The sequence below is a fragment of the Brachyistius frenatus genome, unplaced genomic scaffold, assembly GCF_029030835.1.
Source record: "Brachyistius frenatus isolate BFR_SWC_R1_liver_20210118 unplaced genomic scaffold, ASM2903083v1 Contig_100, whole genome shotgun sequence".
NCBI lineage: Eukaryota > Metazoa > Chordata > Actinopteri > Embiotocidae > Brachyistius > Brachyistius frenatus.
The window spans coordinates 868,940-888,925 of NW_027210699.1; the positions used below are offsets into that span (position 1 = coordinate 868,940).

General features: G+C 41.1%; 1 protein-coding gene across 4 annotated transcripts in view; it reads right to left on the reverse strand.

Annotated features, from left to right (window-relative positions):
- Nucleotides 1-662: 662 nt before the first annotated feature.
- arnt2 (aryl-hydrocarbon receptor nuclear translocator 2) overlaps nt 663-19,986 on the reverse strand; it is an 87,318-nt gene continuing 67,994 nt past the window's right edge. For all 4 annotated transcript variants that reach the window (XM_069711448.1, XM_069711446.1, XM_069711445.1 and 1 more), the window contains 8 exons: nt 19,076-19,227; nt 13,763-13,835; nt 13,023-13,146; nt 12,656-12,758; nt 11,055-11,193; nt 9,518-9,668; nt 1,175-1,320; nt 663-1,032 (listed from right to left, as the gene is read on the reverse strand). In XM_069711448.1, the coding sequence (XP_069567549.1) occupies nt 934-1,032; nt 1,175-1,320; nt 9,518-9,668; nt 11,055-11,193; nt 12,656-12,758; nt 13,023-13,146; nt 13,763-13,835; nt 19,076-19,227 (987 nt within the window). In that variant the 3' untranslated portion in view covers nt 663-933. The remainder of the gene's footprint in view (nt 1,033-1,174; nt 1,321-9,517; nt 9,669-11,054; nt 11,194-12,655; nt 12,759-13,022; nt 13,147-13,762; nt 13,836-19,075; nt 19,228-19,986) is intronic.

Below are 19,986 nucleotides of genomic sequence, written 5' to 3' on the forward strand. Positions count from 1 at the left end.
TTTCTGTCATCTGCGTTGATACTTGCAGAGATGAACATGTGACATGACGTCATGTGGATGTAGATGTTTGAGGAAAGAGAGGAAGTTCAACATCTCATAATAATACTGACATTAATCTCAGTACAAAACCACCTGACTGACCTCCTCTGGTCCCGATGATGATGATGATGATGACTGCAGAGAGCGTCAGTGTGACGGCACAGACTGCATCATTTTGTTAAGAGAGCTTAAACAACATCCGTTACCGTGGCGACAGATCGAGGACCAAAAGTCCATTTATGTCGCGTTGAAATCCAACTTGTGCTCGTTAAACGGGAGATGATCTGAGTGTGTGACATTCAGACGGGTTGTAACATTAAACATGAAATCAACCAATCAGAGAGTCTCCTCCCACTGCTTTTACAACCAATAATAATCTTTCATATTTCAAAGTGTGTATTAGTAGTATGGATGGTGTTTGTGTGCTGCTGCATAACGAGCAGACAAACAAACAGCGTTGTTGCGTAGATGCATATTGTTGTGTTAATAATAATAACTGATTTCAGACCAGCTCTTTGTTGCTTCTAGACAACAACGTGCATGAAAACATTTCATTTTCAGACCGACACTCATGAGATGACGCAACACGTTCTCTGTAGAAAGATGAAGATGAACATCCATGACGGGTGTGAGATGAAGACGTGGTCAAAGCTGACTGATGTTCCTTCCATCTGACAGCACGGTGCCTCTCCGCAGCGATGAGGTATGTGCATGTTCACAGATACGTACGGCAACATTAGTGTCCTATGTGCTTGTACGTGCGCAAATGACAAGTGCACCCAAACATTCACCAGGCAGCACACAGCTGAGTGTTGGCGATCCAGCTGGACACAAACATGAGACAGAACATGAGAGAGAAATGCAAACATCAGTCCGGGTCGGGGAGGGCCGGCGTTACTCAGAGAAGGGCGGGAACATGCCGAGGTCGGCAAAGTCCTCGATGTTGTAGTTGGCCGTTCCCTGGGTGGGATCTCCCGCCATGGGTAACATGTCCTGCAGACACAGAGAGTGGGGAAGAGGGGGGGGTCAGAGGTCAGGGGTGTGCTGAGGACACACAGCTCTCCAGAGACATGTCACACATCTCTGACACACTAAACATAGTCCTGGTCACTGTGTGTGTGTGTGTGTGTGTTACCTGGAAGACTTCTGTCTGGCTGGGGTTGGGGTGTGTGTGCTGCTCCCCGGCCTGCTGGGAGTGGTGCTGGTTCTGCCACTGGGACCAGACCTCACTGGGCCGACCCTGGAACTGAGCTGCACTTTGACTGCTTTCTCCCGACACATCTGGAAACACACGTTCGTTCGTGAAAACAGCCGCGGGGGAAAAAAGACTTCCTGTTAATGTCTTGGATTATTAACACTTTTATCTGCTGCTTTAGCGAAAGCAACTTCTTCAATCTCTAAATAAATCAAACAATTAAAATCATCTCCTATTTTCAAAACATCCAAGTAGCAGTTTCTCATCTTCAGCCAGAGTTGACTCAGTTTTTGGCTGAAAGACATGTCAGTATTAATGTTCATTGCTCATGTGAGTAACTTGATGAAGAGATCAACAGTGAGGAAGGACACTTCAGTGGAATAAAGGTTCCTCCGGACACTGGCAGGGTTCCTGACTTTTCTCCGACTGGTCCGACTACGAAGCTGAAATTCTGACTTCAAATGAACAGGAAAACAAGCTGCCGTTGTGCCGAGGAGACCAGAAACAGATGGCACATGACGCTCCGTTTACGATGTTATTGAAAGAAATGAAATGTCTAAATACGCATTTCAGAGGCAACGAATTCATCAATAATGGTAATTAGCTCGCAACCTAATAAGCTACATTTTCTGTCAGTGAGCACTAATGCTACGAAACATACACACTGACAATAACCAGATAACCAATGTTACAGCTACAGACATGGAAAATATTGTATTTGGATAAATGGAAACTGAAATGGAAACATGCCAACAAAATTCCCTGATATCCATTGACTGGATGAAATGAACTGATATCCATTGACTGGATGAAATGAACTGATATCCATTGACTGGATGAAATGAACTGATATCCATTGACTGGATGAAACCAGTTCACTGCAGCGTTCCCACAGGTCGGTACCTGTGGGAACTGGTGTTTAACAGAAGAGCCAGCGTTGATGGATCAGAGGTCCAGATGTTGAGACAGATTCTGTGACCACTCTAACTAGTTCACAGCGTCTAAATGAACTGTTTCCCGCTTCTTGTTCTTTCATCTCATATTTTGCTCCAAGATAAATTGTGTTTCCTTGGCGATGTCAGTGAGATCGCGATGGATACATGTGCTGTTTCTCAGTTTAACATCACTGCTGCTGTTCAGATGAACATGAGTTATTGGCATTCATGGATTCTAGAAGAATATGTTAATATATTCATTTAAAATGATTCTTCATTTGCATCGTTATTAAAGAAAATCGAATGTAACAGCTGAGTTTGGGGAGTTGTTTTGGGAGTTCAGCTCATGCATGCTATCTATACATTCCTCAAACAGTTTTTATGGTTCTTCATATGCCCCCCCCGTGTTATTTCATGCAGGGTAAATGTAGACAACACTGTCCATAAAGTCCCATAACTGAATGATAAGGCCACAAATAAATCAATAATCTTAATGAGTTCAAACAGCAGTCAGAAACTGGGCTGTGAGCAGTCAGATGAAGGAGCTGGGATGCTTTCAATTACCTTGTTATTGAAGGTAACAAAAAATTAGATATCCTGCTGTGAGACTGAAAAATCATTTTTTCATAAAAAAATAGTTTTGACCTTCGTAAACAGGTCAGACTTTTACGAACAGTGAAATGAAGACATCCCGACAGCAGCGGTGGAGCTCAGCTCTCGTCCTCCACCTGAGGACGGACAGCTCGTCTGTCTGAAAGGAGGACAGACGGCTACACGTCGTCATCTACTGTCTGATCTACAGATCCTGGTCGGTTCGGTCTGTGTGTCGTGTGTGTGTGTTTTATTCAGTTGTTGTCGTTGTGTGTTAAAGTGTGCACCACTCTTCATCCTGCTGCTGTGTGAAGCTACAGGTCTTTAATAAACTCCAACAAACAGCTGCAAGCAACAAACTGCACTTCAGCTCCGGCAGATTACATATTATCATTTTATTACATTATTTTTGTGGATATTTTTGTTTAAAAAAAAAAGTTGAATGAGCCAACTACAGGGATGCTCACTGATCTGTAGGACCAATATTGGAGCTGAAATGTGGTAAAATCCTGATGTTCACTTTGTCCTGTGTGCGCAAAAATAAATCTTTTTTGAAATGTTTATATAACTGGCTGGATATTTTGTAAAGGAGAGGCTTCGAGGCTTGAGCTTATTTGGCGTGAGATAAGTTTGGGCAGCGTGAGAGAGTCGGAGCCTGAAACAGGTGTCTCACACGCCTCAGTTGGAAACCCTGCTGCTGTTTGCAAAACAAAATCACTCAAGTGAAAGTTCTGCCACAAAATATAATGCTACATGTCGTTGTGCATTTTTAGTGGGTATATGGAAACCCTGCAGCTTTCTTGGTGAGTATACAGCAGATACCTGTATATCGTGTACACTACAGCACTGAATCAAAATAGTAGTATGATGTATGAAAGTAATTGTTGCATGCAAGACAGGCACAACATTAGCCAACAGATCTGCTACATGTTGTCATTCGGTGGAGTAATGATCAAGTATCAACCATCAGTGATGTCATCAACCATCAGTGATATCATCAACCATCAGTGATGTCATCGTTGGTTTGTGAACATTATGAATCCAGTTCAAATCAACTCTTTTTGCTTTGTTACATGTGAGACCATCACATTCACTCTGAAGCAGAGTGGAAGGAACTCTTTTCTATAAGTTGATCTTTTAACTCTTTTCTATAAGTTGATCTTTTAACTCTTTTCAGGAGTTGATCTTTTAACTATTTTCTATAAGTTGATCTTTTAACTCTTTTCAGGAGTTGATCTTTTAACTGTTTTCAGGAGTTGATCTTTTAACTCTTTTCTATAAGTTGATCTTTTAACTCTTTTCAGGAGTTGATCTTTTAACTCTTTTCTAGAAGTTGATCTTTTAACTCTTTTCAGGAGTTGATCTTTTAACTCTTTTCTATAAGTTGATCTTTTAACTCTTTTCAGGAGTTGATCTTTTAACTGTTTTCTAGAAGTTGATATTTTAACTCTTCAGGAGTTTATATTTTAACTATTTTATATAAATTGATATTTTAACTCTTTTCTATAAGTTCATCTTTTAACTCTTTTCAGGAGTTGGTCTTTTAACTATTTTCTAGAAGTTGATGCTTTAACTCTTTTCAGGAGTTGCTCTTTTAACTCTTCTAGAAGTTGATCTGTTCACTCCTTTCTAGAAGTTGATCGTTTAACTATTTTCCGGAGTTGATCTTTTAACTCTTTTCTAGAAGTTGATCTTTTAACTCTTTTCAGGAGTTGAACTTGAACTCTTTGGGAGTTAAAACTCGACTCCCATGAAGAGTAAATTTACCTTAACCTTGAGTTGTTTGAATGTGAAACTCTTTCATAATGTTAACAGTCAACACTTAAAAGTGTGAATTATTTGACATTCATGGAGTTAAAATTCCATCACACTAAAAAGGTTTTAGGTGAAACTGACTTCAAGATAATCACATATTCGTGACAAATTTATATCTAACAATTATATGCAGTGTGATTATATGTAGTGATCAACAACTAATGCTGCATGAGAACTTTGTTTAACAACTTACAAACTAATCAATGTTTTAGTGGTTTATATGCTACATTTCTACCTTGTACATTTATGGTTTTGAATGATAGCCCCATTTTATTTATCATTGTCTTCATTGAAATATTAATAAACAGCATGTTTTAACAAAACTAAATGTAAGTTCTGTCCATCACTTTGATGTAATTGGGTTGCTTTATTCTCAAAAGTTACGAAGAAATATCTAAGGCATGCTGGGAAATGCTAATACATCAACAAAGCTGCTCAGTAAACACTGATTAGTGTTGAATGTTGCTCCTCAACACTCAGCGAATGAACACCAGAATATTACCAAAGAGTCTCTGAACACCAGCTGGAGTCTAACTTAGAAAATAAACTCCCAAAATCCAACTCTTTGTTTAACTCCAGGATCTTCCTCTCCACAAATGTGCTGTGTAGTTCTAATCAAGGTGGACATTTGGATACTTTTGGGTGTCCACGTGGGCAGGACATTGCTCAACACCACAGAGTGGTGACTGCAGACGCAATTTTAAATTAATTTATGCTATCTGTGATTGAATAAATAAAACACCAACACAGATAAACATAAAAATGCTTTTTTGGCTCCGATAATCGGTCGATCCGTAGTTATGAAAACAAAGACATACACGCAGGCATTCACTCCCTCCCAGCATGGCTGTTTTGAGAGTCTGAGTAAATTAAAGCAAGGCAGATTGATAAAGTGTCTGCCTCCCCCTGCAGAGGAGCATCCTTTCTGTTTCACAATAAACAAAATGCTCATCTCATCTCCACACAAATATGCTACAAGCGTGAAGCAGATAAAAAAAGATGTTAGAAAATGCAGTAATTAACCAAACCCAGAGGTGGACACATGATGAGGAATGCAGACAAGATAACGAAAAACAAAAGCTTATCAGAAGTGAATGCTGAATAACATGCAAAAATAGAGCAAATGAATCGCACTGGCTCGGACTGACTTCATCTTTCAGACGGCCTGACAGGCGGGAGAGAATAACAGTAAAAACTGATGAGGACAAAAAGTCAGTGAAAGGAAAAGAGAGGAAATAAAGAAAAATGTAGAGCGCGGTATGAAATACAGTGGCGAGAGCAAATATAATCTATTTGGCTAATGTGCGTGTTCATTAACAGACTGCTGGAGTTGCACCCTGGACAGGCTTTATTCCTGCAGCAATTTGGACAACAGCATGAGCTCTGAGCAGCTGGCTGATGAGCCATCGCTGTCTGGATTCTCAAACTTTCCTGTTCCATGGTCCAATTTTCAGTCACGCCAGTTGAGTGTGTAGCGAAGGCTCCAAAAGAAATAACAAGACATGCTTAAGGAAGCAATATTGTAAGTAGCATGTAGACGGGTGAAGACTGGTGATGTGTACTTGATTGACATTAGTGCCACCTCGCCAACTGATTGGGACTCCTAGTGTTCCTTGCTGGCTGATCTGGAACCTTTTACTGCACAGTTTATAGTTTTGTTGCTTACACTTTGGTTGTATTACTGCTCCGTGTTCAAAAAAAGTTGGACTGGGGTCATGTTTATGTTTACCACTGTGTTGCATCACCTCTTCTTTTTACAACACTCTGCAAACGTCTGGGAACTGAAGAGACCAGTTTCTGGAGTTTTGAGAGTGAAATGTGGTCCCGTTCTTGCCTCATATAGGATTGCAGCTGCTCAACAGTTTGGGTTCTTAGCACCCGGACTCTTCTACTAGAGAACCATGCTGTTGGAATACGTGCAGAATGTGGTTGGACGTTGTTCTGCTGAAATAAACAAGACCTTCCCTGAAAGAGACGTTGTCTGGATGGCAGCATATGTTGCTCCAAAACCTGAATATATCATTCAGCATTAATGCTTCCTTCCAGATGTTCAAGCTACCAATGCCATGTGCACTAATGCATCCCTGTACCATCACAGATGCTGGCATTAGAACTGAGCTGATAACAAGCTGGATGGTCCCTCTCCTCTTTAACCTGGAGGATGCAGCGTCCATGATTTCTAAACAGAATCTCAGATTGTGATCCATCAGACCTCAGGACAGTTTTCCACTTCACCTCAGTCCATCTGATGAAATCCACTAATTCTTTAAAATTGTACAGAGAGGAATATTATTCAGAATTGTTTCACTATTTTCCCACACGGTCCTTCACAGAGAGATGAACCTCTCCCCAACTTCACTGCTGAGAGACTCCGCCTCTCTGAAATGATCTTTTTATACCCAATAATGTTACTGATCTGTTGCCATGGTAACCTGATTAGTTGTGAGATGTCACAACTTGAGACGTGTTGCTGCCCTCACATTCAAAATGAGCATTTATGTTAAAACAATAATGTTGTCTTTGGTCTATTTTCAATCAAATATGGGTTTACATAATTTGCAAATCATTGCATTCTGTTTTTATTTATATTTTACACAGCGTCCGGGTTTGTAGTGTCTGCAGTGTTTGTCTGAACCAGTAGTGTATCATCACTGGACCATCACACCAACTGGGCCGCTATGGCTCAGATCGTAGAGTGGGTTGCCTACTGATTGAAAGGTTTTCAGTTCAATCCCTGGGTCCTGCTACTGAAGTGTCCTTAGGCAAGACACCGAATCCCACGTTGGTGGCTATGGCAACCTTGTATGGCAACACCTCTATTGGTGTGTGTCAATGCGTGAAAAAGATGAAAAGTGTAAAGTGCTTTGAGACCGTTATGGTAAAAAGCCACAATATAAGTGAATACTATTTAACTGATCACATGGGTCAGAAGGATTTTAAAGCAAATTGCAAGGAAACCCGAAAGTATTGTGACTGAAATCAAAACAAAAAAACCAACAGATAAAAAAGCAGACAAAAATAAAGACAACAATGTGGTCTCCCAACAGCACAGACCTCTATTCTGAAACGAGGTGCAGGCAATCTAATACTTCATTTGTGCAGGTGTTCAGAAGCACTCATCAGATGCAACCTTGCTGTGATATTCATCTCATAAAAGGACAGAACATTAACTCAGTGTGAGGTGAGAAAAGTACTGTTGCATATAAACGCTGGTTGGAACAGTTAATGAGTGACTCCAGCTCCGTCTGCTCGGCCTCCACATCCGTGTAATTACCTCGGTGCTGCGACACAAATAAGGCAGGAGAGCTTCAAACAAGGAAATAGCCGTCGCAATAAAACTCGAGGTGTGAAGACACAAACTCGTTCAACTTGTCCGTTTGGTAAGGTGTGATGATTATTCAGTATGTTTTCAACACTTCCGCCACACTTTACAGAGGCAAGAGGTCATAGAAATGGTGGTCAAACTACATCACAGATGTGAGAACCCAAATCCCATTTTTGTCATATCCAGATCGATTCTTTTAAAAGTCTGAACAGCAGAAAACCACAAGAAATGCGATTTTTACAATCTGATTTCTGCCGATGCATCTCAGTCGGGACGCTCTGCTGGCTTTCTAGTGTCACTCGCGACGTGACACATGATAACAACGCCATTTCCAGAGAGACAGAGTGAGCAGAATCTGTAGAATCTATTCTACCACTATCAGAGCGATCACAAAGTGTCGACGACAACAACAGTCAACGAACAGAAGCCAAACGACGTTACTTCGCCCTCATCGCCCTTAACTCCTCCAGAGGAAGACGGTGAGTTCAGTTGGTCTGCTGAATGTCTAAAATAACACCAACACCTTAAAAAAAACACTTCGATTTGCAGCGGGCCGCCCAACACAAAACTAACTTTACATCCCATGCGATGTATGAAATGCCCTTTATTCTGCAGGTAATCCAGATGACAGGTGGAAGTAAACAAACCGGCCTCCCTGCGCTGCGGTGATCAGCACGATGCTGAGGAGAGTTTAATGACTGCGCAGCACTCTCACATGCAGACGTTGAGGATGGACAGAAGCAGCACGTTCATTCTTTTGCTGTAAAAAAAAACCAGCCCAAACAATTTGACTGTTCATTTAGATACAGCAACAGGTGTCACACAGCACCGCAACGAGTTTCTTTTTTGCTTTCGTGGTTTTTCACTACGTTAGACTTTGGCAACAATATTCAGCCACTCTTAAACGTGTTTGGTTTCTGTGGTTTCTTTGCCATCTGCTGTGGATGCAACAACTTTCAACTTCCACTCTGTCCAGTAGAGAGACTGACCACATGGGCACAATGACATATTTCAGCTGTTTTGTTCATTCTCCTTTGTATCAGATTTTTAAATTACTGACACAGTGGTGCAGCCACGTGTCCTCCCAGATTTAGGGATTAATATACAAATACATCTAAGAAGGCACAACACGACCGTATCGAAAGGGTTGAGTGATAATTAGTATTCTTTAAATACTGAGTGAAATCTTGACATCATAATACAATAATATGTCTGATTCCCAGTCTATTACTGTGAGGTTGTTCAAAGTTATGTGTTTCCTATATAAAGATTTGTTGGTTTAATGTATTTAATTACTATGAAAGCATTTTGGGAACACCATACCGTGACATATAGTGAAATGTATTTTAATTTGTATGCCAATAATAATGTCGTGTCGTGTCGTGCCCATCCCTATCTCCTGAGATAGAGCAGTCTCTGTGCTTCAGGTATGTTTCCATCACATGAGGTTCCTTACTCACTTCTAGTTCATTAGATTCTGTTTGCAGACAGAGGGACACTGAGACACACAGACATCAGACCAAACACTGACGTTTCACATGTCAGACCACACAGGTGGGATGTAACAACAGATCGTTCATTCATCAATAAGAGTCACTAATAAAGAGGAGGACTCACCGAAAGCTGTGCTGCGGTTCGTCAGTCCTGAGTAGGCGTTGCCGCTGGGGGAGGAAGTGGCCGGGGAGGACAGGGGACTGTAGGAGGCCGGGTCTGTCTGGTAGCTGTGGCCGGAGCCAATTCCAAATGGACTGGACTGGGCTTTACTGGACTGGAGGACACAGGCGCTGTTTAAATATACAGCATATCTGGGCTGCAACTGTAGTCACTCAATATCTTTAGACAAGTTTCGTGAAAACTAAGTTTTATTACTTATTTATGCCGTCTTTACACATGAAATGTGACAAAACTATATTTTCAAGTTTGAACATTCCTTGTATTTAAGGTAAAAAGGTGAATATCCATTTCAAAAATGATCCAACACTTTATGTCAATGTGCTGAAATGGAACTCAATAACGAGCTTTGATTTGTGTCATCTGTGATGTATTTAAATAAACACCACCCAGAGATGTGTTCAAACCGTTGTGAAGACTAAGAGACTGTCACAAGTGCATTTACCAAAAGGTGAATGTTGCTGAGACCTTAAATATTCCTCCATGAGGAGGTGCAGCAGCAAACCAGCCTGTCTGTTGGGAAATCCCAGAGTTTCATCATGAGGCCTGAGCTATACCTCTAAATGACTGTATTACTGCATGACCCGATAAAGGCTGGGACAAAAGTGTCAGCGCCAGCTATCAGAAGATCACTAACAACAGAGGACGGTGTAGCTGGACTCCTCGACGTCTTGACTAACAAACACAGGAAGGAGCGACTGAACTATTCCTGCAGAGGCTCAGTTCTAACGGTTCGGACACATGGATCAGTAGTTTGTCTGGCATGAGAAAAGTGAGGCGTATGATCAGAGGAATACGATCCACATGGTCGAGCATGGAGGGCAGTCAGTCAGGATGTTTTTTATGGAATCAGATTTGGGTCAACATATTCAAAAACAACCTCTTAAATATTCTAAATATTAGAAATAGCAGAATTAGAATTTACTTCACTTAATATGCAGTTGGGGTTGATAATATTCAAGTTGTGTTTTCCTCCTGTAATACAAGCATCAAGCTGCTGCATAAGTATGGACAACGTATTTGTTTAAAACAGCCTGATGTTGTTTCACAGTTAAATTCCTCTAACACTCATCGTTTCCAATATTGGGAAACGGCACACTGAAGAATGTGGGGTTATTCAGGTTTAGGAAATCCTTCATGATGCTGGTTTATAATGTGTGCCGTGTTTATAGCAGTGACAACATCCGACCTTGTTTTTCCACTCGTATCATCTGGCTGTAGTTACTGTGGTGAATTTAGAGGTAACTGAACAACAAGCCAGTCAGTTTAGTGGAATGACCTGACGACTGCACCGATGTTGGACGACAGAGGAGCCTTTTACGCTCGCTGACTCACAAAATATGGCAACTAAAAACAGGTTAGACTATCTGTTGAGATTGAAAAAAATGAGTTTGGTAGCCATGGAAGCCGAGGACATTGCTGACTTTATTTTGGATTTCAGCAACAAACACTGAACGTGTGTGTGCGTGTGTTTGTGTGTTACCTGTCCAGAGAAGGGGGGTCGGTTGCCTGACCATGCCACCTGGCCTGAGTTAAGTTGTCTGGAGATCTGAGCTAGATTCTGATTGGACGAGCCCGACGGCTGGATGTCGTTCACGCCGGGGACGTGGATTACAGAAGAGCTGCAGACACAAACACACAAACAGTCAAACAACAAGAGCATTGTGGTTTATGAAGTAGAGCTACAACAGTATGGATTTCTTTTCTAACCACATCATTGTGTTGATCCAACATGTGCTCCTCTCCTCCTCTCTGTGCTCACATGTACTGTATATTAATGTAGCACAATTCCTAGTAAAGCTCTCCTTATTTACATATTTATTCTGTTTCTGTTGTCAGAAAACAGGGCGAGTATGAATGAAATGTGATCCATCCATACTACATATGAACCAGCGGCCACTTGGCTTCTGCTCTGCACTGCTAAACATCTGATTTTTATAACTATGTATGTTAATATAAAACGATAACTCAGAGAAAAGGTTAGAGGTGAGGTGACAGGTCTGGACTGCAGGAGGCCAGTTTATCAGCGGACTCTTCTACTACGGATAATCTCAGATTGTGATCCATCAGACCTCAGGACAGTTGTCCACTTCACCTCAGTCCATCTTCAATGATCTCGGTCCAGAGAAGGCGGCGGTGTTTCTGGATCATGTTTCTATCTGGTTTCTTCTTTGGAGAGTTTTAACCTGCATTTGTGGACGCAGCGATGAACTGTGTTCACAGATGATGGTTTTCACAAGTGTTCCTGAGCCCATGCAGTGACAGAATAGTGTCTGTTTAATGCAGTGACGTCTTAGGGACAGTTTGGTTTGTTATCATTAATAGATTCTCTGAATCTTTTAAAATATTTCTATGATATTATGTACCATAGAAGAAAGATGAAATCCCCAAATTCTTTTAAATTTTACATTGAAGAACATTATTTTTTAGATTGATGCATGATTTGCCCAGTTATTTACAGAGTGATGAACCTCTCACATCTTCACTACTGAGAGACTCTGCCTCTCTGAAATGATCTTTTTATACCCAATCATGATCTAATTCATTTTGAGATGTTCAACCAGGTGTTTCTTTTAGAGTTGCACAACGTTCAGTCTTTCGTTGCCCCAGTCCCAACTTTTTTGAGACGTGGCTGGCTTCAAATTCAAGATTTTCCAGAAAAGCATAAAAAACAATAAAATGACTCAGTTTCGTGTATGTTTTTCCACAGAGTCCAAAAGTTTTTGGAAACAGGGTTGTACATAAGTACGCAAACAGAGACACAGCCAAGCACTTATGACCAGAAATAATCCCAAAAATTGGACACACAAGAAATAAATCCCCCTTATGTTTAATGGACAGTCCCTCCCCTTGCTCACAAAGCTGAACCAATTGTGTTTATATTTGATATCACATCATATGCACTCCTGTAACCTTCCCAAGCAATAAAAAGACAGTAATGAGCTCAGCGTCACAGACCGAGTATGAAAGTCAATCAGGCTTCACTTTTCTGTACAGAGACACATTTGGGACACAAAAGATGGCGAACCAAGTGAGTTGTGGATGTAACCATCACGTGCACTAACACATATCCCTTACATGTACCTGAAACTTTTGCCAGAGTGTCCCTGCTGGAAGGGAGAGCTCTGGGAGTAGAGCTGCTGTCCTCCGGCTGTAGAGGAGGGAACCATCATCTTCTTCTCCCCCGCTACACACACACACACACACACACACACACACACACACACACACACACACACACACACACACACACACACACACACACACACACACACACACACACACACCAGGGTCAGTCAGTGGAACAAAACAACAGAACAGAGACAGCAGGTCTTAAAAAGAAACAGTTAAATACTGTATATACAGATGTGTGTGTGTGTGATTGTGTTTGCGTGTGTGTGTGTGTGTGTGTGTGTGTGTGTTTATGTGTGTGTTTATGTGTGTGTCGTACAGCCAGAGATGCCGGTGTACATCTCAGCGAAGCGTGGGTCTCTCTCCTGGGAGAACAGGGCTTCTGTCTTGTCGATGTTCTTCCCGGCCTCGTGGACTCCACCGCTGACGCTCGCCACAGGTACCTGAGGGGGGAGAAGGGGGTACATGTTGATGATGATTTGACAAAAAATAACATACATGCACAAAGATACAAGTAAAACAGACGTCTCTCACTCCGGGCTCACATCCAAATATTCTTCAAGTGACTCAGCTTGAAGCCATGAAGTCAAGCAAAAGGACAAAAGGAGAGCAGAGGATTTTGTTGGACTTCACTGAGGATGTTTCCATCATCAAACCGGGATTTTCTGATCTGCTTCTTACTGCTGCTATTAAATAACTTTTTTACAACCAGTGAACTCAGAGACTATTTTGTCTTCCTACTTCGGGATGTCTGATACAATCTGTATTTGAGGTAAAAAGCTTTTTTTCATTCAGCATTTAACTCCTACAATATCAATGTTTCATTAAGGTATATAAATGTATTATTAACTATTTAATATACAACCATGACAGTCATGATGCAACGGAAAGCTTTTCATGAATACCATAAACTTTACTGTGTTAAAAAGTGCACAGTCCCTCACCTCCAAATTTAAAGATTATTTTTTTTAATGACGTCCAATTAGTGAAACAAAAATTCCATCGATTCTGGAAGCTTCTTCCGAAGCAGCAGAGTGGGATCATGAAGCAGCAGGTTACCTGGGACAGATCGTAGGCAGTCAGTCCATCCCTCTGGTGAACCTCCAGCTCTGCCTGCTGCTGCTGTAACTGCCTGCAAAACACAACACACACAATAATCCATCAGCACACGGGGCCAATATTTACAGTAGCAGTTTTTCTTGAATTGCCCATTCCTAGTTTAAAAACAAACTATTTAAAATATTTAACAGTGGGATGAAGTCCCTGCTGTCTTTCAGAGAGATCCAGGAGGAGCGATGTTTCAGCACGCTCGCAGGCATAAAGTCATTGAATTCAGCAGGTGTGATAACACAACCTGTGCTGTTGGAATATGATACGCATGTGTTGTATTAAAATGATGTAGGTGTGTCTCGTCTCTTCGATCTTTTAGCTGCAGGCCTCAACATGGTGTTACAATGTAGAAAACACAGACGACGCATCACAAGACCAAGAGGAAAACACATTCTGGAAATGTGTTTTTCTTTCTTGTCTAACAAACCCTTGAAGATGACTCCACTGCTGTGATGTCAGTTGAGTGTGTGTGTATGTAGATGTAAATGAACAGAAAGCACTGAAGAGCATGAGGAACATTACAGGTTCATCAAATCATGCTGCACACCTCCCTCATCCACAGGTCTGCATCAGCTGGAAAGCAGCGACTGCACAGGCTTATTTTATGATGGGATGCGGCACCGTGTGTTTGCCAGTCGTGGCTGGAGATGAGCTGTGATCAGCTGCAGCGCAGAGATAAAACAGAAGAGGCGCCGCAGCGACCGGCTGCCCCGAGTCCAAGCTTCCAAATCAGCAGCTAGCTACTCGCCAGTTCACTCGTCAGACTGGCTCGGCGCCGTCGGGGGAAACTGTCCCGTTTTGGCAAACAGATCTATTCCCTCTTTCACCGTTTCTGACTGAGTAGAAGGCAGCGAAAGTGACAAGTGGAATAAAGAGGCAGCGAGAGAAAAGCTGGGGCCAAATAACTGATTCTTCTTCAGAGCAGGAGGGACTTGCAGGAAGCTCTCTGAGCCTGTGATGAATTCATTTCAATTTAGAGTTCAGTTAACTATCAAGTGAAATGCTAGCGAGTAAAAACTGAAGATACATGACAACATTTGTCACTGAAAGGACCAGATGGAGCATCTGAAAAAATCCTTCAGGGGAGTTTAGAAAATGAAACCAATTACGGCAAATGTGATGAAACTTGACGCAATTATATTTAATTTCTCTTAAATCAGAATGATTGTTTTCACTTCCACACATATGATGTGCACTGACTATGAATTGTGATGCATCGGACTACCTGCTAATATGACGTTTTTTCATGTTCATGTTTCTGTTCATCAGATTGTAAATTCTTTACTGATTCAGCTTTTACTTAAATTTAGTAGAATTCATGTGAAAATCAAACAAAATTCAACAAACACGTCATTCTTGTACGCTTTCAACAGCATAAAGAAACGACCTGCTCGAGCACAACACAGTTTATCTATGGAGGCATCTACACCGGCATACACAGAGGTGACACACGGGTATTCATTTCAGCAATATTACACGAGAGGGTGATGCTTTAACGTCATTATTCACGCTACAGTGTCACTTGCTCGACTGTAATATTGCAATTATATAACAAGTTACCAACTAAATAAAATACGTAATGCAAATGTATTTATATTCTTAAAATATTAAACTTTTTGTCAGTGATCTCTGTTTCCATGGCAACACACGAGGTATGATTAACAACTGGAAAACAATCAGTCTCGTCAGTAGACTCTTATGTAACGTATGCAATGTTCACTACTCCAGGAAGTAGTCCGATCCTTAGCAACCACCTAGCAACAGAGAGGACTTCTAGTCTCCAACTGAATAAATACAGAACATAGAAACACTAAACTGATCAGCTAGCTCAGTCTGGTTGGAACAAAGATATCGGATGAACAAAGATATCCATGGACTCATGTGGTTCTATAAGATCTGTCAGGATGATGAAGAGAAGCTAAAACTGGAGAAATACAGTGCATCCGGAAAGTATTCACAGCGCTTCACTTTTTCCACATTTTGTTATGTTACAGCTTTATTCCCAAATGGATTAAATTCATTTTTTTCCTCAAAATTCTACACACAATATCCCATAATGACAAAGTGAAAATAATTTGTTTAAAATTTTTTGCAAATCTATTAAAAATAAAGAACAAAAATATAACACGTACATAAGTATTCACAGCCTTTGCTCAATACTTTGTTGAAGCACCTTTGGCAGCAATTACAGCCTCAAGTCTTTTTGAGTATGATGCTATAAGCTTGGCTCCTATTCTTGGGCAGTTTCTCCCGTTCTTCTTTGCAGGACCTCTCAAGCTCCATCAAGTTGGATGAGGAGCGTCGGTGCTCAGACATCTTCAGATCTCTCCAGAGATGTTCAATCGGGTTCAAGTCTGGGCTCTGCCTGGGCCTCTCAAAGACATTCACAGAGTTGTCCCGAAGACACTCCTTTGTTATCTTGGCTGTGTGCTTCGGGTCGTTGTCCTGTTGGAAGATGAACCTTCGCCCCAGTCTGAGGTCCAGAGCGCTCTGGAGAAGGTTTTCATCAAGGATGTCTCTGTACATTGCTGCATTCATCTTTCCCTCCATCCTGACTAGTCTCCCAGTTCCTGCTGCTGAAAATCATCCCCACAGCATGATGCTGCCACCACCATGCTTCACCGTAGAGATGGTGTTGGCCAGGTGATGAGAAGTGCCTGGTTTCCTCCAGACATGATGCTTGGCATTCAGGCCAAAGAGTTCAATCTTTGTTTCATCAGACCAGAGAATTTAGTTTCTCATGGTCTGAGAGTCCTTCAGGTGCCTTTTGGTAAACTCCAGGTGGGCTGTCATGAGCCTTTTACTGAGGAGTGTCTTCCGTCTGGCCACTCTACCATACAGGCCTGCTTGGTGGAGTGCTGCAGAGATGGTTGTCCTTCTGGAAGGTTCTCCTCTCTTCATAGAGCAACGTTGGAGCTCTGTCAGAGTGACCATCGGGTTCTTGGTCACCTCCCTGACTAAGGCCCTTCTCCCCCGATCGCTCAGTTTGGCCGGGCGGCCGACTCTTGGAAGAGTCCTGGTGGTTCAAACTTCTTCCATTTACAGATGATGGAGGTCATTGTGCTCATTGGGACCTTCAATGCTGCAGAAATGTTTCTGTACTCTTCCCCAGATCTGAGCCTCCATACAATCCTGTCTCAGAGGTCTACAGACGATGCTTTGGACTTCATGGCTTGGTTTGTGCTCTGACATGCACTGTCAACTGTGGGACCTTATATAGACGGTGTGTGTCTTTCCAAATCATGTCCAATCAACTGAATTTACCAGGTGGACTCCAATCAAGTTGTAGAAACATCTCAAGGATGATCAGTGGAAACAGGATGCACCTGAGCTCAATTTTGAGTGTCATGGCAAAGGCTGTGAATACTTATGTACATGTGATTTTTTTCGTTTTTGATTTTCAATAGATTTGCAAAAATTTCAAAAAAAAAATTATTTCACGTTGTCATTATGGGGTATTGTGTGTAGAATTTTGAGGGGAAAAAAAATGAATTTAATCCATTTTGGAATAAAGCTGTAATATAACAAAATGTGGAAAAAGTGAAGCACTGTATGATCTCTAAATCCCGTCAGTACTCTTGCTGCAGCATTTTGGATCAGCTGCAGGTTTTTAATGAATAATTTGAACATCCTAACAACAAGGAATTGCAATAATCTAGTCTAGAAGTAACAAACACATGAATGAGTTTTTCTGCGTCACGCTGAGGAAGGATTTTCCTGATTTTATTAATACTACGTTGATGAAAGAAGGCAGTTCTGGAGATTTGCTTTATCTGGTGGCTAAAGGACAAATCCTCATCAAAGATGACTCCAAGGTTCCTCACAGTTTTGCTGGAGTCCAAGACAACGTCATCTAGAGTAACTAAGTGATTACAGAAATAGTTTCTGAGGTGTTTAGGACCAAGTACAAGAACTTCTGTTTTGTCTGAATTTAGAAGCAGGAAGTTTTTGGTCATCCAGGCCTTTATGTCTTTTAGACAGGCTTCAAGTTTTACTAGCTGATTAGTTTCATCTGGTTTTATAGAAAGATATAGCTGAGTGTCATCGGCATAACATTGGAAGTTTAGTCAGGGCTTCCTGATGTTATCTCCTAATGGAATGTTTTTAAGCTCTCTCAGATGCTTTCATGCAGAAACATCATTATGGCAGAAATGCATGTCTTTCTCACCGGTTCTAATGTGAGCTGAGGGCTTGTTCATTTGCTTGTGTTGCTTGTTACATGCAGTGAACTGGACTCGTGTTTTTAACATTTTAGCTCCGTGTCGTGTGTTCAAACCAAACCGGTCCAGCTAGCCTCCTCTAGGATTGTAAGTGCGTGACTATCCGTGGTGTTACGGTACGGGTGCTCGGAGCGACCAAAAGAGACCCGACTTCACCAAATGGGTCATTTAATAGAACTATAACAAGTAGAAACTACATTAGATTACATATTATATGAAATTCAATTCCAAATATATATTCCCATTGAGAAAGTGGAGTGATATTTTTAGTGTTGAGCAGGGTGTTGATTCATTTGTTCCAAATGTTCAGTTGACCAATCAGATATCTGGGGGCGGAGCTACATGCGTATGATGTAGCCTTAAATGTTGAATAAATCAACAGTGACTCCACTGCCGATTCAGGAACCGGCCACAACAATTCCACAATAAATTTCTCAAGTGAATGTACAGCTGTAATGCAGAAATACTGTTCTGTTCCTTTATGATTTAAACCGCAATGCTCACTAACCTTCTTGCTTCCTATCAAGATGCTCCTGCAGACTTCATTCGACCGTGACGTCAACTCTGCTAAAATGTGTTTTTTAGCATTGTTTCACTCATACAAGGTCATATAATAAACCTCAACTGATTCTATCCACTGTATATTTTCCATCTTATTGTACAACATTGTTTTCAACAAATCCAAATAACATTTAGAAAGTTTATTGTGCAAACACAAAAGTCACAAACTGATCAGCGCAAAGCCTTCAAAACCTAATTATCAAACTAAAATGATGCTCCTTTCTTGGCAGTTCTATCGTTTTATCTCCACCACTGCAGCCGTTTTTATTTGCCGATATTAATATTTTTGATATTCATCAAAAGAGATATGATGAAACTTAACTCTGGGATTTAATGTGTGTCTGGCATAGTAAAAATCTGATGTCAAAAACAAACTCAATAGTTAATATTAATGTGTGTACATTTATTCTTTACCCAGCAGTTTAAAGCCGTGATAAAAACACAATTAAAACAATAAAACTGTGATGTATGAAGAACCTACTTGACGTTGGTGTTGGTGCAGATGATGTACTCTATCTCATCAGAGTACGGGTTCTGGAAGGTGAAGCTGCTGGTTCGGATCAGCATCCACTCCCTGTTTTTCATCCGGAAACGATACATCACCGAGAGGACCTGACCCTTCAGCTTCACCACCTGCACGGGAGGAAATCACAATTAATACTGCTCTCAGCCGAATTGCTCTGCTGACTGTCAGTCTGTCTAATTAAAGCACGACACTTCTTCTCAATGTAAAATGACTCTGAAATGTACTGCTGAGGAAGGCTGGAGGACTTTATGGGCATTTTTTTTTTTTTATCTCTGCATGCTGTGCAGAGAGCACATAGCGGACATGGAGGAGGAGGAAGGAGAGGAACCATCTCATCCAGGAAAATTCAGTAAAACAGTCAGATGAAGCTGTTTACTGATAAATACAGCAGATAGTGAGGTCTCTGACAAAAACACAAACAGCCTGATCAAATATACCAGACAATCAGATCAAATACTGATCAAATGAATAAGATAAATCAAATAAAGTAGATATCCACATTAAATATAGGTACCCAAATCAAATAAACCCAGCGCCTGAAATCTAATAAAACTGTTGCAGAGATTTAATAAACTCAGAGATACCAATCCCACAAAAAGCCGATACCAACATATCCAGCCCAGTATTACACCACTGGAAGATTTCAATTAAATTTTATTTATATAGCGCCAAATCAAAACACAGTAACACATTCAAGTTCTGAAAAACTCTCTTTTAACAGGAAGAAACCTCCAACAGAACCAGGACACTGTTAGTTGCCTTGATGCTAAAATGACATGCACGTATGAAGAAGATCATGTGATGGTGGTCATGTGACTGAGCTTAGTTAATGAAGTATAAAAGTTCTAAATCCAAGTAGAGAAATA